Source organism: Canis aureus, chromosome 1 (assembly GCF_053574225.1).
Source record: "Canis aureus isolate CA01 chromosome 1, VMU_Caureus_v.1.0, whole genome shotgun sequence".
Taxonomy (NCBI): domain Eukaryota; kingdom Metazoa; phylum Chordata; class Mammalia; order Carnivora; family Canidae; genus Canis; species Canis aureus.
This window is the reverse complement of record NC_135611.1, coordinates 92,488,263-92,508,371: the sequence shown is the minus strand read 5'-3', so window position 1 is coordinate 92,508,371 and position 20,109 is coordinate 92,488,263. Positions and strand designations below refer to the sequence as shown.

Below are 20,109 nucleotides of genomic sequence, written 5' to 3'. Positions count from 1 at the left end.
GCAAAATTCACTCCAGTTTCACCATATAGCTTGGGCATCCTGAGGTGTCCTTGCCGTTTCCATCCCAATGCGGAATGCACCCCTCACCCATGCCTGTAGGAAGCATCGTCAGGTGATGCCGATAACCGTTCTGTTTTGTAGGCAATATTGGACGTTGTTGTGAATCTTCAGTTTAGCCTGATAGAAAAACTGTGGCAAACATTCTGGCGCTATTCTCCTTCTACTCCAACTGACGGCACTACCATCACTGAATCAAGGTCAGAATCAATATGCTTTTCCAATTCATTTCCATGGCTGAGTAGATGTCACAGCTAATAAATTAGAGATGTGTATACCAGTTGTGAACCTGACCTGATAACATTAAATGAATAGATTGAAATGAACCACAAACCGGCCTCTGGAGGTTTCAGCGTGTGTGTGTTGTAGTCCCATTTTTATTGATTTGGGGGACTGTGGTAGAGCTATTTCATCCTCATGGAATGAGTATCATATGTGCCTTTCATACCGTCAGAAAGTATTAACGTGCATAGGCAGCTCTGGGGGAGTGTTATATATATATCCAGCCGTATGGCACCAGTGCATTGGTGGTATAGTTCTAACCTCAGTGATATTTGATAAACTAAAACTATTTTTAAAGTCCATTTTCTTTTTTATCCTCATTTGCCATCTATTCATTTGCTACATTTATTCACACCAGCAATCTGAGTGAAATAGAAAGTCGACTTCCGAAAGCAAAGCTGATAACTCTGTGCAAACATGAGTCTATCCTGAAATGGATGTGTAACTGTGACCATGGGATGTACCAGGCTTTGGTGGAGATTCTCATCCCCGACGTGCTTAGACCTATTCCTAGTAAGTTAAATGCAGACAAGTACGGATGCTTTTGTTCTCATACGTTCCACCCGAGAAGTTTGGGAAAGTGACATTGCAATCCAGGGTGATTCTCATCTCATTTAGATTTGCCAAACAAAATAGAACAAAACATGCTTTTGTTCTCATACGTTCCACCCGAGAAATTTGGGAAAGTGACGTTGCAATCCAGGGTGATTCTCATCTCATTTAGATTTGCCAAACAAAATAGAGCAAGACATGCAACACAAGAGCATTGCATGAGAGTAGCCTAGAGCAGAACTGTAGTGGACAGGGGCAAAAAAAGGATCTGTTTTCCAATCATTCATTTTCTTTTCGATAGAAAAGACAACCTATAGTTGTGACAGCCCCAGTGACTAATTGCGAGAACACTCCCAGGCCAGGCAGCCTTGTATAGATTATTCTACCAAAGGACACAGTTTCCTTCATAAAGCCAAAAGTTTTTGAAATCTGTAATTGCGAGACCAGCCTCTTTCATGGTTGCTTTTGATTTGAAATGAATTTATCTTGGTTTCCACTAAAGTTGAATTCCTGTATAAAAGCATTTACTTTGTCACCTCCATCATGTTGAGAACTACAAATGCAGTTTCCATTAACAGTAATGGTTAACTGGCATTGTGAGCAAAAAAATCTCTATATATATAACTAGACGAGTGTTATATTCCCACCATGAAACAATATAGGAATTACATAGATAACTTAGATGACTTTTTTTTCGGTGATGGTGTTTATTAAACTATCTTGTAGCCAACAAAGCTATTTTCTGCAAGTGTCAATATAAATGCTACTATGGATACTTGTGTCAGAGGCAGTTGAAAGGATTTTATGCCAACATCTTTATGAGCACATACTCGTGACCTTAACTTTTAAAGAAATGGGACAGAATTTTAACTCTACAGTGACATTAATAAGATGAAAGCAGTCTTATAGCTTGTGAAATTGCCAGCCACGTACTTAAAGTACCCTGTTCACAGGTGATTTATGTTGAATCATAACAAAATATTAAGCAGGGATTTAGTAAAAGAAAAGGTGAAGATACCAGTGTTTGTATGTTTATACTTTCTTTTTTCTAAATATGATAAACAACAGTGAAAGATACAAGTGCTTTCATATGTTTCCCACCATCTTGAAATAGAGGCTTAGACGCTCATTTACATATAATAACAATGAACACACATAAATTTATCTAGAAATGAGTTTTAAAAAAAGAATTCCAACTGTCACTGTCTCACATTTTTATAAATTGCTAATATTTTCCACTTTATCTATACCAGGTTTCCTGACTGTCGATTGATTAAAAGTGATGTTGTCATGGAAAGTTTCCATGTGTAAATTCTCTACCAATTTATGTTCCAGAATCTTGATTTTCCTTGTTTTTGCCTTGCTCCCTGTGCTCTGAGTAATAATCTCTAGAGATATTTAAGAGAAGTTTCATAGGGTTGGCTCATTAACCTGTGACATCTTACCCCCCAAGTACCATTTCTCTCATGAGATACAAGAAGAGATGTCAGTGGGCTCTTTCTTGTTTGAGGCAAATCAACAACATCAATATTCATTAAACAATTCTGAAGTCTTTTGCTTTGTCAGGACTTGTGAAGTCAACATTTCCCTAACCTAAATCACGTATCAATTTTAGCTGACTATCAGCCTCATAATTTTAAGTACACAATACACTTGATTTTTGTTTTTGTTTTTGCAAATTTTGCTTTGAAAGCCAATTTATTCTGTCAAGAAGTCTGTCTCTACGTTTAGCAGACAACTCAAATTCAGGAATTTTCAGATGACCATAGTTTGAGTTTCTGTGAAATTACAAGGGATATTAATGTGCTCCCCTACAAAGTACATTTGGAAATGTAATTCTGATTCTATAACAAGACTTAACAAAACAAAGCTTAATATACAGCTCAAATAGTTATCTTCTGATCGTGTGCGTTTTAATATTAATCACAAGCAGGTTGAGACAAGTTATCTTTGGAATGGTTTTAAATTTTAAGCCATCCATTCATGAGGAAAAGTTGTCAGAGTCAATCTGTACAATTTGATCTGACATGAATCCCTATAGAGAGAACAAACTTAATTTTATTTTTAAAAATTATATTTTCCTGGCTACTAGAACTTCACTCTACCATTTACTGTCCAGATGGGATTCCTTTTTATAGCCAAAAAAAAAAAAAAAAAAGTCTGCATATCACACTAATTTGAAGTCAGCTTGAAGCTACTATATTCTAAAATACATTTATCTGAAAACGAAAAACTGTTAAGTGTAAGAATTGTATAAGAACTCAACTGGTAACACTTATGTACAATTATGAGTACATGGCAAGGTGGTCCCAAATGTCATTTAGTACAAGAAAGTAAAAACTCTCAGTCATTTGATGTACAGAACATCTTTTTATCTTGTAATCTTCCTAGTATCAAATTTGCCTAGATAAAACGAGACCCATACTAAATATTTTTTAAAGTAATTTTTCTTAGTTCTTGTTTTTTTTAATGCAGATCAAATTATTATTATATATTAAGAGTAGAAAACCTGCCAAATATAGATAGCCAAGATGAATCTTGAACAGAATTTTCCTGAGTTTCAAAAAGGGTCGTTAAATTTTTTTTCTCTCTTTTTCATTTCCATTCATGCCTGCCCTCCATGGTTCTAAGTACATAAGACAGCAGAAAAATATTTTTCTTTCTTTTTTCTTTTTGGCTTAAGTGGGAAGCTTCGGAAATTTCACAAGATTAGTACGCAAGAAATTTCCAACTCAGTGTTTCCAGTAGATGATTGTCATGGTTAAGAGTTGATACTTCTTGAGTAGTTCTCCTAATCAAAATTTAGTCATTTCATCCTCTCTTCTGTCATTTGATCAGTTAAAGAAGTGATTTTAAAAAACAGTTGTTTTTATGATTGGGTTAGTAAAATCTGTATCTTTCACAAGCAACTTGAGCAGGCTAAATTATTTCTAAGCCTGCTTTACCAAACGTAATAGAGAAGCATGCCAGACTCATTTGAGCACAGGAAGAAAAACCAAGAAATTTAATCCCAGCATCAATATTAATATTCTTGGGAGCTTTGGAGAAAAAGGTTACTTCCGTGTTTCTTATAGGAGAGTCCAAATTATAATGCCTGCCACATTAAAGGGAACCCACAGAGCTTAATTTCACGTTGTGGGTTTTTCAAACACTTATCTATTTAAAAGGTCTGAAACTGCTCCCTACACTGTGGAACTTTGGGAACAGATGAAGTAAAATACTATTGACTGAATTACTTGTTGAAGAAGCGGAGAGTTCTGTTTTTATTATAAAGCAGTCTCAGGAAGCAGATCCCTTCTTGTAAAATAGTTGTTAGTAAAAAAAAATAAAAAATAAAAAATAAATAAAAATAAAATAGTTGTTAGTGATTCCTGATAACATGATCCTTCCAGTCTTTTTATGACCACCATAAAAGCTACTCTCGTGGGACCCAGTCCTCTTTCAGGTCTTAACAGATAGGTGCAGAATATGGAATGGTCTATTTTAGGAATATCTTAAGAATAGTGGTCTCTGGGACAGCAGTTTTATCACACTGATATTTTATCTCTACCTAGCAAGTGAAACGGAGAATAGTTGTCCAAAATTTTCAAGTCAGACAATTTTAACTTTTACTTTACTTTTCAACAAGTGGAAGAGATAACTATTCTAATTAATATGTTCTATCATGAATATATGTGTAGAGAAAGGGAGAAAGCTTTGCATTGTTTTCTTTTTAACTAAAGAAAGAAAAATAGATTAAGAGCTTGAAAAATCAAGATGAAGAATTTATAAAGAAAATACATAAAGCATAAAGCTGCTAATGAGAAGAGTGTTTTGGTCTAAGGCAGAGAATTCCATAAGTATATTCACAACTGGTATATGTTGCTATAAGCAAAAATGTTTGAGTGTTTTCATTTCCCAACGAACTGTCATAAATATCTGGGAACAAAAGAGCTTTAAAAGAAAAAAAAAGCCCAAAATATACTTCTTGGATGCTTTCAAAGTTAGGAATTATGCTAAAAAAAAGTCTCATCAATGAGGACAGTAGAAGTTCTGTGCTATTTCAGATGTTATGTACACATGTTTTCTCTTCTCCTGGAATAAAGATTAATGTTCTTTGGTGTCTTTTTCGTTCTGCTTTTATTCTTCAACATTTAGGTGCCTTGACCCAAGCCATTCGAAATTTTGCAAAAAGCCTTGAAGGTTGGCTTTCCAATGCCATGAACAATATCCCACAGAGAATGATACAAACCAAGGTAAGTTCATATGTGTTTGCTTTTTCTTCTGTGTTTAGAAATCTGTTCTGAGCTGTGAATTTTATATCAGTCCTATCAAATGTTATCATGTACAAGGTTGATACTGGAATGTATTAAACTTTTCAAACTGGTTTTTTGTTTGTGCTTTATAACCATGTAATCAAGAACCCGCACAAGAGGTAGTGTTTGATAATGCTCCTTTTGAAGAAACTAGAGGAACATTTTAAGTGGCGTGTATTTCCAAGCCCTTTTCCAAAGTATGTTTTTCAAATTGCTTCATCACAAAAATTAAAAAGAATAGCCTAGAATGTTCAAACAGTTTCCACTTGAGGGAGTTTTAGAGTTTTGAAGTCCTCAACTATATTCATTATATTGTGAAACGTTTATGTAAATTAATATTCTTTTGATTTTCAGGATTTTTTTTAACACTAGAGAATGCTTTTGTGAATCAAGGTATCATTTCTTAAAGTGAGCAATTATCTTATAATTGATCAGTGTTTATCAGGAATGTGGATTGTTCAGCTATAGATATGAACTGTGCTCTCTACCCCTTGCTCACCTCGTTACTTTAGGTTAATCTGTGAACATATCCTATAGCAAGATTGGACTGATTCTGTCTGAAGTTTGTACCAAAAATTACATTCCTGGCTTTTTCTCAATGACTCTATCCACTTCATCCATACACCCATTGTCTTTTCAATTTGGGGATATAGTTAATAGGTTGAAGTTCATGTAGCTGACAAGTCTCTTTGGGAACATAAGTAGCTCCCAGTTCCTTCTGCTTTGACCTAAGGTTTGCAATAAGACTTCCTAAAACATACAGGAATAAACAAACAAAAAACACGCAGAAGGAATATTTCACCTTAGATTGCTGCTCTAGAGCTATGCGGCCAGAACTGTGAGGATAGCCACAGGGGCTATTTAATTTGAATTTGAAATTTAAATTAAATTAAAATTTTAGTTCTTCAGCCACACGAGCTAGCTGTGTTTCAAGTGTTCCATAACTCCAAGCGGCCAGTGGCTACCATATTTGGCAGCATGTATATAGAGCATTTCCATCATTACAGAAAGTTCTAGAGTGCCACATTGAGGTGGGCAAGGTAAGAAGGTAGTATTTGATTATGACGGTTATAGGAATGCTTTCCAATTACAAAGTCAGTCATATTTACATTCATACTTCAAAGAGCTAGAAGCACCTTCCTTCCCAGTATCATCAAAGTGAATGTGGTAGCAATCTAACTGCAATATTGGCCAATATCATCAATCCCCAGAGTTGATTTGGATGATCTGCCTTGGAGGGAGGGTGTCTTCTGTTTTTCTTTTATCACAGATGTGCAGTCTTTTTTCCAGCTGAGCACTCAATCAATGAAAATAATCTACTCTGAAAGAAGAAAGAGCATAGTTAGGTTGTGACTGGCCATGGTTATCAAACATATCCCACCACCAGAACATAGTTTCTGTGTAACCTTGAGCCAGCTGCTTAACCCCTTTAAGTCTAATGTGTCTAATGTGATGGTTATGTGAATTAAGGCAACATATGGTGAGGCACTGAATATGGCATCTGGCACATAGTATGTACTCAGTTAATAAAAACCACAGACATGGAAACAAGTATAAGACCTCTTCCAAGTTCCACATAGTCCTGAAACATCTCACTATCAAGACAGAAAGCATCCTTTGACCTGTGAACACCCTGTACAGGACTGTTGAATCAGCTACTTCATACAGACCCATCATGATTTAATGGCATACCATCTATTCCTATAAGTATGTTAAAATGCTCGTTAGATTTATGGTGCATGTGACAGATTTCCATGAGATTTAGATATTTACCTAGACTTTTTTTTTTAACATATTATCTTGGGTATCTTTCAATATAACGTATTTCATTGAGACTTTCAGAAGGAAGCAAATGGTATATCCAAAGGGAGAATACTTGAAAAGAATTTAGGAAGGGTCTATTCCCAAAGATGCGAACAGAGTTAAAAAAAAAAAAAAAAAACCTGGAAGACTGGTAAAGCACCCCAGCAGTAGCAACAGTGAGCAGTCCTGAGTATCCCAAGGTCTCAAGGGGAAAGAGGGAAAAGCTGTGGTAGTAGGATATCCTCTCCTTCCTTCAAGGACTGTGGCGTTAGTCCACAGAAGCAAGCTTTGCCAAAACGGGGAGAGAGTGGAGGTGGTAGGGGGATAAATACTTTGATTACTCCTTTTTTTCCCCTATCCTTCTGTCTCCTCCCAGTGCCTACCATTGGCCAAACCCAAGTGAAAGCTAGAATGTAAGGGAAATGGTTAAACATAGTCCATTCAAAGTCATCTTCCTGGGCAGAGCAGATGGAGAAAGAGGGAAAGTAGATGTTGAGGGGCAAATGGAGAAATCCTGGATGGCTCTTCTACGTAAATTCAGATCGTGAAAAAGAGTTCTTGGTGCTTATGTCTGACAAGTTTATTGGCTATGTATATGCTAAGAAAAGCTACGAATACTCTTGTTTCACCTTCTCTAAAATAAAAGCAATAATAGTGAATCTGAATGAAAGTACTCTCAATAGTAGACAATTCTTTATTTAAAAAAGTGAGACTGTACAATTTGGTTTTCCAAATTAAAAAGAGGAAAAGTTGTATTGACCGAGTTTGTATTGCCTGTCCTGCAGAGAGTATAAAAGAGAAATGATAATCAACATTTTTCCTGCTTCCCTAGACCAAGAAGTCATTTCTTGCAAGACTGGTTTAATTAATGCTACACTCATGTCAAAGAACATGGGAGTTTGTTTTAGTCTTGACCTCTACCTACTCAAAAGGAAAATAATACTTGGCTTAGAGATTTAAATGCTATAACTTACAAGTAAGCTCTCACATGAAGCGAATGTGGAATAAGTATCAGAACAAAGCATTTATTTTGGCCAGGGAAGAAAGATGTGAAGATTTCAGTGGTTTCTTGGACTGGAGAGAAAACTACTTGGTTTTGATAGGACTTTTTTTCCAGGTTGCCGCTGTAAGTGCCTTTGCCCAGACTCTGCGAAGATACACATCGCTCAATCACCTGGCCCAGGCAGCTCGTGCAGTGCTCCAGAACACTTCCCAGATCAACCAGATGCTCAATGACCTCAACCGTGTTGACTTTGCCAATGTCCAGGTACTCGGTTTTCTTTCAAAATGTGTCTTGGAAGAAAAGACACCCAGTTTTTCCTTCTTCGCGAGGATCATCATATTTCTTGCCTAAGTTTCGTCAGTGCACAGACAACATCTTTGTTCGGGGTGTCCTAAAAGAGGAGAGTCTGACTTAGCCGCTACTTTACTGCTGCTCTGTTTCGTGGTTAAAGTTGGCTAAGATGTATTGTTTAGATGCAACATGTCAGCAGGGTTTGCTAAATAGTTAATGGAGTCAGGACAGTCACAGTCATGGAGGTTGAACTCTTCCATCTGCTAGCTGTGGCATCTTGGACAAATTACTTACCTGCTCTGGGCTTGCCTTTTCCTACCTTATAACGCCTATCTTGGATTCCTGTTGACATATTTAGTAATACATGAAGTCTTTTACACTGTGACACACAAGAGATACATGTTTTTAATAGTGTCTCACCTTGAAAGAACTAAGAACAGTTAGAACCTCTATTTCAGAATGCCCAGTAAATTTCTATTTATTTGAAAAGAATTAGGAACAATATATTTGTCTACTTTGTTCATCCAAATGAAAAAAAAAAAAAAAAAAAGATTTTAACCTGTGAGCAAACTATACACTTGTACTTTAAAGTCCACCTAGCTAATTTAGGAATATTATTATGAAATCCCACAAATATTTTATTTCAGGTACTAAAGTAATGAGACTAGTTGTTACCATATAAAAGTATTGCATTCCTCAAAGCACAGGCAACAAAAGAAAGAAAAAAATACTTGAACTGAACATAATCAAAATGAAAACCTTTTGTGCTTCAAGAGGCCAGCAAGAAAATAAAATAACTGATAAAATTGAGAAAATTTTTACAAATCATGTATATGATTAAAAAAAAAAAAAAACACACAATTTAAAAAGACAGGGGGACGCCTGGGTGGCTCAGGGGTTGAATATCTGTGTTCGGCTCAGGGAGTAATCTCAGGGTCCTGGGATCGAGTCCCACTTCGAGCTCCCCACAGGGAGTCTGCTTCTCCCTCTGCCTATGTCTCTGCTTCTCTCTCTGTGTCTCTCATGAATAAATAAATAAAATCTTAATAAAAAAAGAAAAAGTCCAGTTTGAAAAGAGCAAAGATCTACAAAGCCATTTCTCCAAAGAAGGTATACAAATGGCCAATAAGCACCTGAAAAGAGAATGAACATAATTAGCCACCAGGGAGATACAGCTCCAAACCACAGTGGGATCCTGCTTCTTACCCACTAAACTCAGTATAATGAGACAGCTAATCATAAAAGGAAAGAAGGGAGTTAAAGGTGGAATATGCTACCTTAAGAAAGAGGTTACTGGGGGATCCCTGGGTGGCGCAGCGGTTTGGCGCCTGCCTTTGGCCCAGGGCGCGATCCTGGAGACTCGGGATCGAATCCCACGTCGGGCTCCCGGTGCATGGAGCCTGCTTCTCCCTCTGCCTATGTCTCTGCCTCTCTCTCTCTCTCTGTGACTATCATAAATAAATAAAAATTTAAAAAAAAAAAGAGGTTACTGATTAAAAGGAACAGTATGAAAAGTAACACAAAAGATATAGGGGGGAAATGAAGGGCACGCCACTGAACCCTCACACACAACTGATGAGAATGTCAAATGCAGCCACTTTGGAAAAAAGTCTGGCAGTTTCTCGAGAGTTACGGTGTGACTCAGCAACTTCACTCCTAGGTACCTACCAAGAGAAATGAAATCCTATCCACATGAAACTTGTACGTGGATGCTTGTAGCAGCATTATTCGTATTATTGCCAGGAAGTGGAAACAACCCATATACCTATTAACTGTGGAGCACATAAACAGAGCCACACAGTAGAATATTACTGGGCAATAAAAGGAAATGTGGTTCTGCTACCTGCTACACTGTGAGTGACCTTTGAAAAATACTGTGCTAAGCCCAAGAAGCCAGACACAAAGGACCACATAGAGCCTGATTTCCTTTTATATGGAATGTGCAGAATAGATAAGTCTATAGGAGACAGAAAGTAGGTTCATAATTGCCTGAGTTCTAGGGACTGGGAATTGAAAGGTGATAGATGGGGGAGGGTTCTTTGGGGGAAATGAAAACATTCTAAAATTGTGGTGATAGATGCACAACTCTCAATGTTCTACAAAAAGCCATTGAATGATATACTTCAAAACGAATGAATTGTATGATACAAGAATCATATCTCAATAAAACTTAAAAAAACAACCACCTAATACCTTTGAGTTAAAATAAACCATGAATTACTCCCATCTCCTAGAAATTTTAATCTGTGGTTCTGGTCTACTTTTGTGATTTAAATATATCAAAAAGTAATATTTGGAGTTGATTCAGTTTAGGGTATAGTAATTAGTTGAGTTCATTCTGAATTTCATGGATTGATCTCAAACTCCCAGTGATGTGAAGTTTTAAGCAATCTGTCTTTCTGTGTATCTTATATATCTGTGTACAAACAAGTATAAATACACACGTGCAAACATAAAATGTTTATAAGAACAGACTCTCAGGTTTGCAAAGCCATTAACTTTACAACGTTCAATGAAATTTATGTTAACTGATTTTGGTTAGAATACGAAATGCCCATATTACCTTAAAATTTATTCCATAATGTTTCTTTCAAATCTTCATTCAGAAAAGATCCTTTTAAAAGTAGCTTTAAAAAAGCTGAGATAGTAAGGCAACTTGTAGTTTCAAGTGTTAAGTAAGTTACATAACAGAAAACATAAAGAATGATTCCTAATAATATCTGAGAAAGGTTTTTTGATGTATTTGTGTATCTGCAGCCCTATATAGTATTTATGCAAATGAGTTCCTCTGGGTTATAACCACCAACCTGAGAACATCTTTTCATATAAGTGGTGGATTATACCTCTACTCTTCTCATCCTCCACCCACCACCTGAGACTACCTTCTCCCTTCCTCTGAACTTCTCCTGGGTCTGCATAAAACCTGTATTGATTCACCATCTGTCCTCCGAGACACTTTTCCTCTCCTCAGACGACCAGGAACATAGTGGCGTGCCCTCTGTTTCCCCAACACCTTTTTTTCTCATGCTATGTTCATCTTAATCAGTAATCTCTTAGGGGAGTATGTTCCACCTTTAACTCCTTTCTTTCGTTTTGTTTGGAGCTTTGCCCGGTTTTTGGAGAGTCCTCGAGAGTTCTCGACCTTCTTCCACCTTTCATCCCACTTTTGTCACGCTGTCCTGTTCATCTGGAGGTTGTCCTTGCCCCCTTGACAGGGGATCTCAGTAAAAAGGATGTGTATGAGTGGTGCTTTTGAAGTAAGAAGGCTTTAATGTAAAACGATGAGATTACACTTAAGTGTCAACATTATCATGCTCTTAAGAGCTTGGAAGTACTAAAAGGTTTTCTTCAGGATATCCATAAATCTTTTTCACCACTTCATTCTTCTCAATTAACTCATCTTTTGCTTATGTATTCAAGATAATCTTTCTAGGGGCACCCGGATGGCTCAGTCAGTTAAGCATCTGACTCTTGATTTTGGCTCAGGTCATGGTCTCAGGTCCTGAGATTGAGCCCCACGTTGGGCTCCATGCTCAGCAAGGAGTCTACTGGAGATTCTCTTTTTCTTCCTCTTCCTCTGCCCCTACCCCTATTTGTGCATGTACTGTCTCTTTCTCTCTTTCTCTCTAAAATGCATAAAGAAATCTTTTTAAAAAGGCAATCTTTCTACTATAGTATAATTGGTTTTCTGTTTTATTTAATTGATAGCATTGGGCAGCCCAGGTGGCTCAGCGGTTTAGCACCACCTTTAGCCCAGGGCCTGATCCTGGAGATCCAGGATCGAGTCCCACATCAGGCTCCCTGCATGGAGCCTGCTTCTCCCTCTGCCTGTGTCTCTGCCTCTCTCTCTCTCTCTCTCTCTCTCTCTCTGTGTCTCTCATGAATAAATAAATAAAATCTTTAAAAAAATTGATAGCATTGCAGAGGTATTTTGTGTGTGCGTGTAAGTGGATAGTTTTTATCCACATTAAGGGGAAATAGGTTTAGTGGGTTGACCTGGTAAATTAACCATTGGGTACACTTGTGTTTGCTTAATTAAAAGACATTCCAATTTTGAAACTACCGACTCCTTATCATTTTGGATATAATCTATTTGTAAGTTAAGAACATCTTTAGTGTTCTTCTTAGCTTTTTCCATTTATAGAGCTGAAATGTCCAAATTCCTCTCACAAGGGAATATTTACAGTGTACCCTATTGTTAGTTTATCTTCAATCTCCAGAGTAGTAAAATGACATATAATGTAATTTGAAAAGCCAGAATAATGTCCTGTGGTTTTATTTCTCTAAGTTAGTTTTCAGTTCCAATCATCCTCTTTGCTAAAACTAACTTCCAAGTAAATAGTGAGTTTGAATTTATGGTAAGAAAGGAAATTAAATTCCTCCAAAGATAACCAATGAGTTCCTCCTCCCAACCCCTCCCCTGTTATCCATGCACAAACAAATAAAAAAAAGCAACCCTCCCTACAATCGGTATAGAGCTTTAGTTTTGCAAAATGAGAGTTCTAGGGATTGATCACATAATAAGGAACATATCGTTAACAGTCCTAGACTGTACCCTTAAAACTGGTTGAGATGATAAATTCTGTTGTTTTTTACCACAATTTTAAAAAGTGCTTAGACATTAATGGAAAAAAAAAAAAAAAAAAAAAACAAGCCAAAACAACCTTCGCTATTCGCTATCCTTTCCTTGATGCCTAAATTCTTCCCTGGGTGCTCTCCTAGACTCTAAATATAAAATTTCAGGGTCATTTGACAGTATATACTGATAAAGCTTAACTATTCTCCTTATATAATTCTATCATAAAAGAGTAAGTGCAGAATTTGCAAAGATGTAGCTTCAATATAGCTAATTCTAGCATTCCTCCTAATAGTAAAGCATCGTGAGGAACGTGAATGTCTAACTGTATGGAATTGGTTATGAAAATAATGGTATATTCATGCATGAAAGCAAATTCATCAGTCAACAATAAATCTAGCTCTACATTTATCTTCATGGAAATTCAGTTATCCTATATAGGTTAAGTGAAACTAAGCAGAATCTCTACTCAAATGTATAATATGATCCTTTTTTATTTTAAATATTTATGCATGTATGCATAAACGCATAGTGCATGTGAATAGTTAAAGGTTTATGCATGGGCGTGTTTAGTTATCTCTTAGTGTTGACATCTTAGATATTCCTTATATTTTGTTCCTTTGTGTGGGTTTGTATTTTCAGGTTTTTTTATAATCATATTTTGGTGTACTTAAAACATTTGAAAGTGGTCCTTAGGAGGTAAATATGAAAGACTTTATGGCTAATTAGATTAGAAAAGGGTAGTGGATGGTGTTGTCTGTTGAGGATTTAGAAGAAACTGTAGGTTTCCCTGGGGAAGTAAAATAATTCAGTTTGGGCATTTTGTATTTGAAATACGTCCCAGTTGAAATGTCTCTTGAATAGGTAATGTCTGTATCATCAGAAGAGACTCTGGAACCACACAATGAAGATTAGTAGTTTATTCAGCTGAAACTGTCTATGTGAGTCAACTTGTTCTCTGAGAGCTCAAAGCTTGGAAACTATTACACATCCTTTCCAGAAAAATACACACATAATCACAATGTTTTAGATGTGGGATTAGGATCTTCACAGACACCCCTCCATAGGAGCTTACCTTGAGAACATTATCTGAATGCAGTGAACCCAGGTGAAGAATCCTTGTCACATCTCATTTCTCAGTTTTATACTTTGGGAAAACGAGGCCCACGTAGGTCACGTAAGTTGCTTGAGGTCAGTTTAGTTGATTTTTGCCCTGTATTAAAAGCTGCGTCCCCTGACTCTCAAACATTATACTCACAAATAATTCTATTTTGACCCCGAGAGTGTATATTTTTAAATTTTAAAAAGCCACACAGCACGGGAAACATCACAAAACGTACAGCACAAAATGAAAAGTGGCTTTAAAGTTCCTGTTCCCATGGGGTACGTGGGTAGCTCGGTGGTTGAGCGTCTGCCTTTGGCTCAGGTCATGATCCTGGGGGTCCTGGGATCGAGTTCCACATCGGGCTCCCTGCAGAGAGCCTGCTTCTTCTGCCTGTGTCTCTGCCTCTCTCTCTCTCTCTCTCTCTCTCTGTCTGTCTCTCATGAATAAATAAATAAAATATTTAAACAACAAAATTAAAGTTCCTGTTTCCATCACTGTTACTAAATATGAAACTTGCCAGTGCGACGCAGGATGGGAACTGCAGTAATTGAATTCCTAGGCAGGTAGATGTCTACATTTTCTCAAAAGTAGTTTTATTGTCATTGTTACTGTTGTTTTCAGTTCTGTGAATTCATTTGCATCCATACCCTTGCTTTGATGGCCCTTGAGATTTCCGTTCTCAATCAGTAAAACTCATACAGCATCTGCTTCTACCTTCTACCACTCAGCATTTGTTTCTCTTTGAATCCTGAGGGACCACTTGTGGCCAATTGAATCTGTTTCTCCATCTGACTTACCCTAAATCTTCTCAAATGGATTGGCTTTCAAGTTGTATCTGATGGAGGAGGGAAGAGAACGAGAGAGAACAAACTTTTGAAGGCAGCATGAGAACAATAGGATGAAAGACCCTGCCTACTGTGGGTTCAGCTTCTCCTTTTCTTAGATAATCGTATATTTGAGTCCCTCACACAGACTAGCTTGAGTAGGAAAACCAAGTCATGCTTTTGCACCACATCGTGTCTTCATGCACTAGGGCAATGTTCATTTTCCTAACAATGGGCGGGTAGTCATTCGTTTTCTTGATTCATTTCATTGTTTGAAGCTGTCATTATTAATTTCCTCTTCGTGCATAGGGTTTGCATGCTGACATGCAAGGAAAAGATGCTGAGTTGAAGTTTCCTTTTGCTTTCCATGTATTGTCCCAGGAGCAGGCCTCCTGGGTGTGCCAGTGTGATGACAACATGGTTCAGAGACTAGAAACAGACTTCAAGATGACTCTCCAGCAGCAGAGCACCCTGGAGCAGTGGGCTGCATGGCTCGACAATGTGATGATGCAGGCGCTAAAGCCCTATGAGGGAAGGCCCAGTTTTCCGAAAGCTGCCAGGCAATTCCTGCTAAAGTGGTCTTTCTACAGGTATAGCCTCAATTTTTCCTAAGCTTTCTTGAATTTTCCTGTTCTGCAACTATGTATATATGTGCATGCTTCTTAGAAGGAAAAAAATCAGTGTTGACTTTGTTTGAAAACTCCCTGTTATGTAATTACCTTCAGCCCACCTCAATGATTCCAGCATCATGGACATGATCATATGGGGAAGTTTATGGGAATAAACTCTCTGTTAGGAAAGCGAAGCCAAAAAAAAAAAAAAAAAGGAAAGCGAAGCCACTGGCTCATGGCCCTGGAGTTGTCAGGTGGGAAGGTCTCAGGTGCTAGTCTAGGTGATGTATGCACCAGAAGTCAGGAAAGGGCCAACATCCTCCCTCTTGCAAGCGTGCACTATGTACGCTTCTTTCTTGAAGACTTAATGCCACACCCCTCCTGATTCTCTGGTGCCCTAATTTACAAACTGTGGTCTCTAGAAACCAAGAGCATCACTTTAATTTGGAAACACATTACAAAAGCGAATGCTCAGGCCCCTTCCCAAATCTACCAGAATCAGAAACTGAAGAGGTTGGTTGGTTCCAGCAATCTGTGCTTTTAAACAAGTCTTTCCGGTGATTGTGATGCATGCTCAGAACCATCCAGTTAATTTCTCAATTTTATCAGGTTAACAATTGTTTTCAAATATAGCTGCGCATTAAGAATTAGTATTAAAAAAAAATTTGTAGGTATCTCCCCAAACCCTACTGATTCAAAATCTTGGTGGAGGGGCAGTAGGGATTAGGAATAGAGGCAATCTGAAATTTTGTCTTTAGAAACTTCATCCTGGTGGTTCTAATGCATAGACAGTTTAAGAACCAATAATCTAGTAGACAGGACAATATGAATCACTTATTACTAAAATAATATAGATTTAAATACCTGTATTTTATCAACATGGAACCCTGGAAGAGAAAGCCTTTTAGGTTACAGCATAGATGATATCAAATGTTGGGAGGAGTTGTTGACCATAGGTGTGCCTCCAAAGGTTAAAAACAGCCGGTGCTCATAGGCTTATATACCTAGGATGAAATTGAGAGATGGGGTTCATTTCATAACATGAATTAGGTAAATTATGTTTCTGACCTTGGAATTTTTTCTCGTAGTGGGAGTTTGGTTTTTTTGCTTCTTTAGATGAAAGTATCTCGACTGACTCAGGCTTTAGTAAAGGCTATATATCTACTTTGGAGTTTAGGTAGTTCCTAATTTAGATCTTGTGCATCCATGCACATATCAGAAAGTAATGACCACAGGACATTGCACACTGTGGCTGTGGGTACATCATGGTCGTCGTCTAGATCTCCATGGTGAGTCCAGAGCTAGTTGTATGGAGAGAAGGTATATGAATAAGTCACAGAGTTTGGGAACTCGTGGTACTTGTCCACCCAGAAGCCCAAACTATGAGATTTCCATCTGCTTTTGACCACCTTCACGAAGATGGAACCAGAGATCTTTTCATTATGATGATAGTTGCTTTGGTTTTTGTTGTAAGTGATTTCTTTCTTTCACCTGATTTTACTTGATTTGATTCAATTCTTATTTGCTAAGCCAAAGGAGAGCTGTAAATCCACTATATATGCTTACTTAGGAGTTAACCTCATCTTACATAACAGTTTTCTGATGTCTAGCCCAGGGTCAAGTGCGGTGAATGAAAGCCTGCCTGCTTTGTATTATTGTTATTTTGTTTTTATTTTTGGACTAGAATGATAACCACAGTTCTAGGTCTCCTACATTTGATACTTTTAGTCCTCAGAATTTGAGAAGCGCCTTGTTAAAATGCTGCCTGAGTCTGTGACCCCCTGGTATGCTGCCGTGAAGCCAGTGCTAGGTTTAGATCTGGGTGTTAATGAGAAGTATGTTGGTTGACGAGAGATGTAAGTTTTCCCTGGGTATGTGGTGAAGGTTTGGAGAACATTGTCACGGTGTCTCAAGAAGCTGCAGCAACAGTAGTGGTAATAGTCGAGTTCAGAATTTTAATTTGAGAACATTTCTTAAGGTTTCAGATATTCTCCCATTTACCTGTGACTTGATTTTTTTTTTTTAATTCAAACACTTTCTTCTCAGAAAGTCAGGCAGATGGTATATGTATTTCATGAATTATTGGTGAAACCAAAGTTATACAAGCTGGTTCTTCCAAAACCTCTGTGGCCCAAAGCAGAGTGCATTCTCTATATCAGAAAATGCAAGTTTTTTTTCTTTCTTACTGCTTTCTTATGTTGTTATGTCAGACTTGCCTTACTCCTTCCTGTGAGGTTTTTTTTTTTTCTATATTTAGTTGATATCATTTTAGAAATACATCCCTGGTGCCTCCATCTCCACAGAGATCTGTTGCAAGTATCTTGAAAGGAGAGAAAATTACTTACTTGTATTTCTTGTTCTCTGCAGATACACAAACCCAGTAGATCATCACTTGCCTGCCCTCTGTCCTCCCTGAGTCGGGGATAATTGGCTTGTTATTATTAGACACTATTATGGTTATTATTTTTATTTCAAAAAGACTCAGAGGCATATAGCTCAGGACCACGGAAGGAAAGGCATATTCAGACAGATACATACCTCCTACTGGTAGGCAAAGTCCATAGCTTAGAAACTCAAGAGCCTTTAAAATCCAAACTGTTTTTTTTTTTTTTTTTTTACTGCGGCAGAAGAACATATTGAGTAATGAAAACTGCATTCACAAAGTATCAGAGTAGCAGAACTACAAAGTATTTTTTTTTTCAGGCTTTTGGCATTGTAATAAGAATTTGGCAGTCATAGACACAGACCCTTTGTGTTCTGAAGTCAGGTAATATCACAATTTTTAAAGTTCTGTGTATATATTTACACGCATACAAATACAGAAATGGGCTGGCAGAGAATCGTAACAGCAGCAGTTGATGGGCAGACACCACTCTGCTCCAAATGGGAGTCTCTCCTTGCCTAACCTGGCTTTGAGTAACTGCCATTGGCTCCCTGGGAGGTAGAAAAAAAAATATTACCACCTTTCTTGGGCAGAAATGGAGAAGTTATGTGGGCCATTTCTCAGCTTGCGTGTTTTGTGGTTAACAGAACATTCCTCAGAGCCACCCTGAGGGTCATCCCAATATCCCATTTTTCAAGAACAAAACTTATAGCTTTGCTACAGTGACTTGAAAGAGAGAGAGTACAGGGAACGTAGCTTCCCTACAACTGGACAATTTATACATCTCCCAAATGGTAATATTCTTTTGGAATCAACTGTAAGCCCTGTTTGAGAAAAGAGAGTTTGCATGGGGATACGTGACATATCCCCACACCCTCCTAAGAAGAGATAGTCTAAGTATCATTTTTTAGGGTATATATTTAATCTTCCAGACCCTAGTTACAAAGATAAATAAACAAGGGGGTTTCTCATGTTATAAAACAATTTTTTTTTTTTTTTTTTTTTTTTGTTATAAAACAATTAACTTTAGAACTCTGATTTTAAAACAAGTTGAGTTTATGGTAATTTCGCAACATGAAATCCAGTGGAGTCTGTTTTGCAACATATCTTACAGAAGTCTGAGTCTGAAAAGAAGTTTCCAATTAAACTGTTAATTGTGTCATTTAATACTTGGCTTATAGGGCAAAAGCCCAACCTAGAGAGAGATACTACAGTAGACATGGGATTAATAATGCAATTCGGCTGATTCTTTTCTAAACACGGGACAGTAATTTCATGGCATGCTTATCAGTATTTGGTAAAAATAGGTATTATGACGGAAGGTCAGTAGATTTTTGTTTGTTTGTTTTCAAACAGATTTTGGTATTATGTGTGTATAAGGTAATTGCCTAACTGTCCAAAAGTTTCTAGAGACACTTAGAATAAAATCCAAGGTCTTGTTATGCTCTACAAGACCCAACATAGACCAGCCAGTACTGACCCCAGACCCATTGTGTCTTCTTCTCTTTCCTTACTGTCTTCCAGCCACATGAGCCTCCCGGCTGTCCTTTGAACACATCAATCATGGTTCTGCCTCAAAGCCTTTGTGTTTGCTCTCATTTCTGCCAGGAAAGCTCACATGTTCACATGGATTACTTCAATCCAGTTTCTGCTCATCTGTATCACCTTCTCAGAAAAAATTTACTTGACAACCTAACTTAAAATGCCAGCCCCCATCACTCCCTGACCTCTTTCCCTGATTTATTTTTTTTCCATAGGATTTATCACTACCTGAATTTGTATTTTATATCTACTTGTGTTTTTCTCAACCTTTTCTCTAGAGTGTGAGTTCTGTTGAAACCAAAATTTCATCTGACTTGCTCTGGAACAAGACCCTGTTTGGCACAGAGTAGGGATGCCATAAACAGCTATTGAGTGGATGAACGTAAATCCTCTTGGGAAAAAACAATGGACTCTGCATGTCCATAGTGATGTCAGAAAGCTACTCAATATGAATACTTTCCTTAGTATTAACATGATTTCAGGATGATTCTATCTTAAGGGAAATATAAAGAACCCAAACTTGAATTTAAAAAATGAATATATGTTATGTATAATTTCATTCTATATCTGTGATATTTATCCCTGCCAAGATTTTTTGACATTCAACTGACCCAGAATTGGTTTTTTTTATATTTATAATGTCATCTTTTAAAATAAACATTTTTTTAAAAGATTTTATTTATTTACTCATGAGAGAGACAGAGAGAGAAAGAGAAAGAGAGGCAGAGACACAGGCAGAGGGAGAAGCAGGCTCTATGCAGGGAGTCTGATGTGGGACTCGATCC

At 37.4% G+C, this 20,109-nt stretch overlaps 1 protein-coding gene across 37 annotated transcripts in view; it reads left to right on the top strand.

The window, feature by feature from the left end:
• The window catches only part of RFX3 (regulatory factor X3), a 287,131-nt gene that overhangs the window by 233,669 nt on the left and 33,353 nt on the right, over positions 1-20,109 (top strand). For all 37 annotated transcript variants that reach the window (XM_077908536.1, XM_077908547.1, XM_077908603.1 and 34 more), the window contains 5 exons: positions 142-257; positions 698-852; positions 5,029-5,126; positions 8,107-8,256; positions 15,170-15,378. In XM_077908536.1, the coding sequence (XP_077764662.1) occupies positions 142-257; positions 698-852; positions 5,029-5,126; positions 8,107-8,256; positions 15,170-15,378 (728 nt within the window). The remainder of the gene's footprint in view (positions 1-141; positions 258-697; positions 853-5,028; positions 5,127-8,106; positions 8,257-15,169; positions 15,379-20,109) is intronic.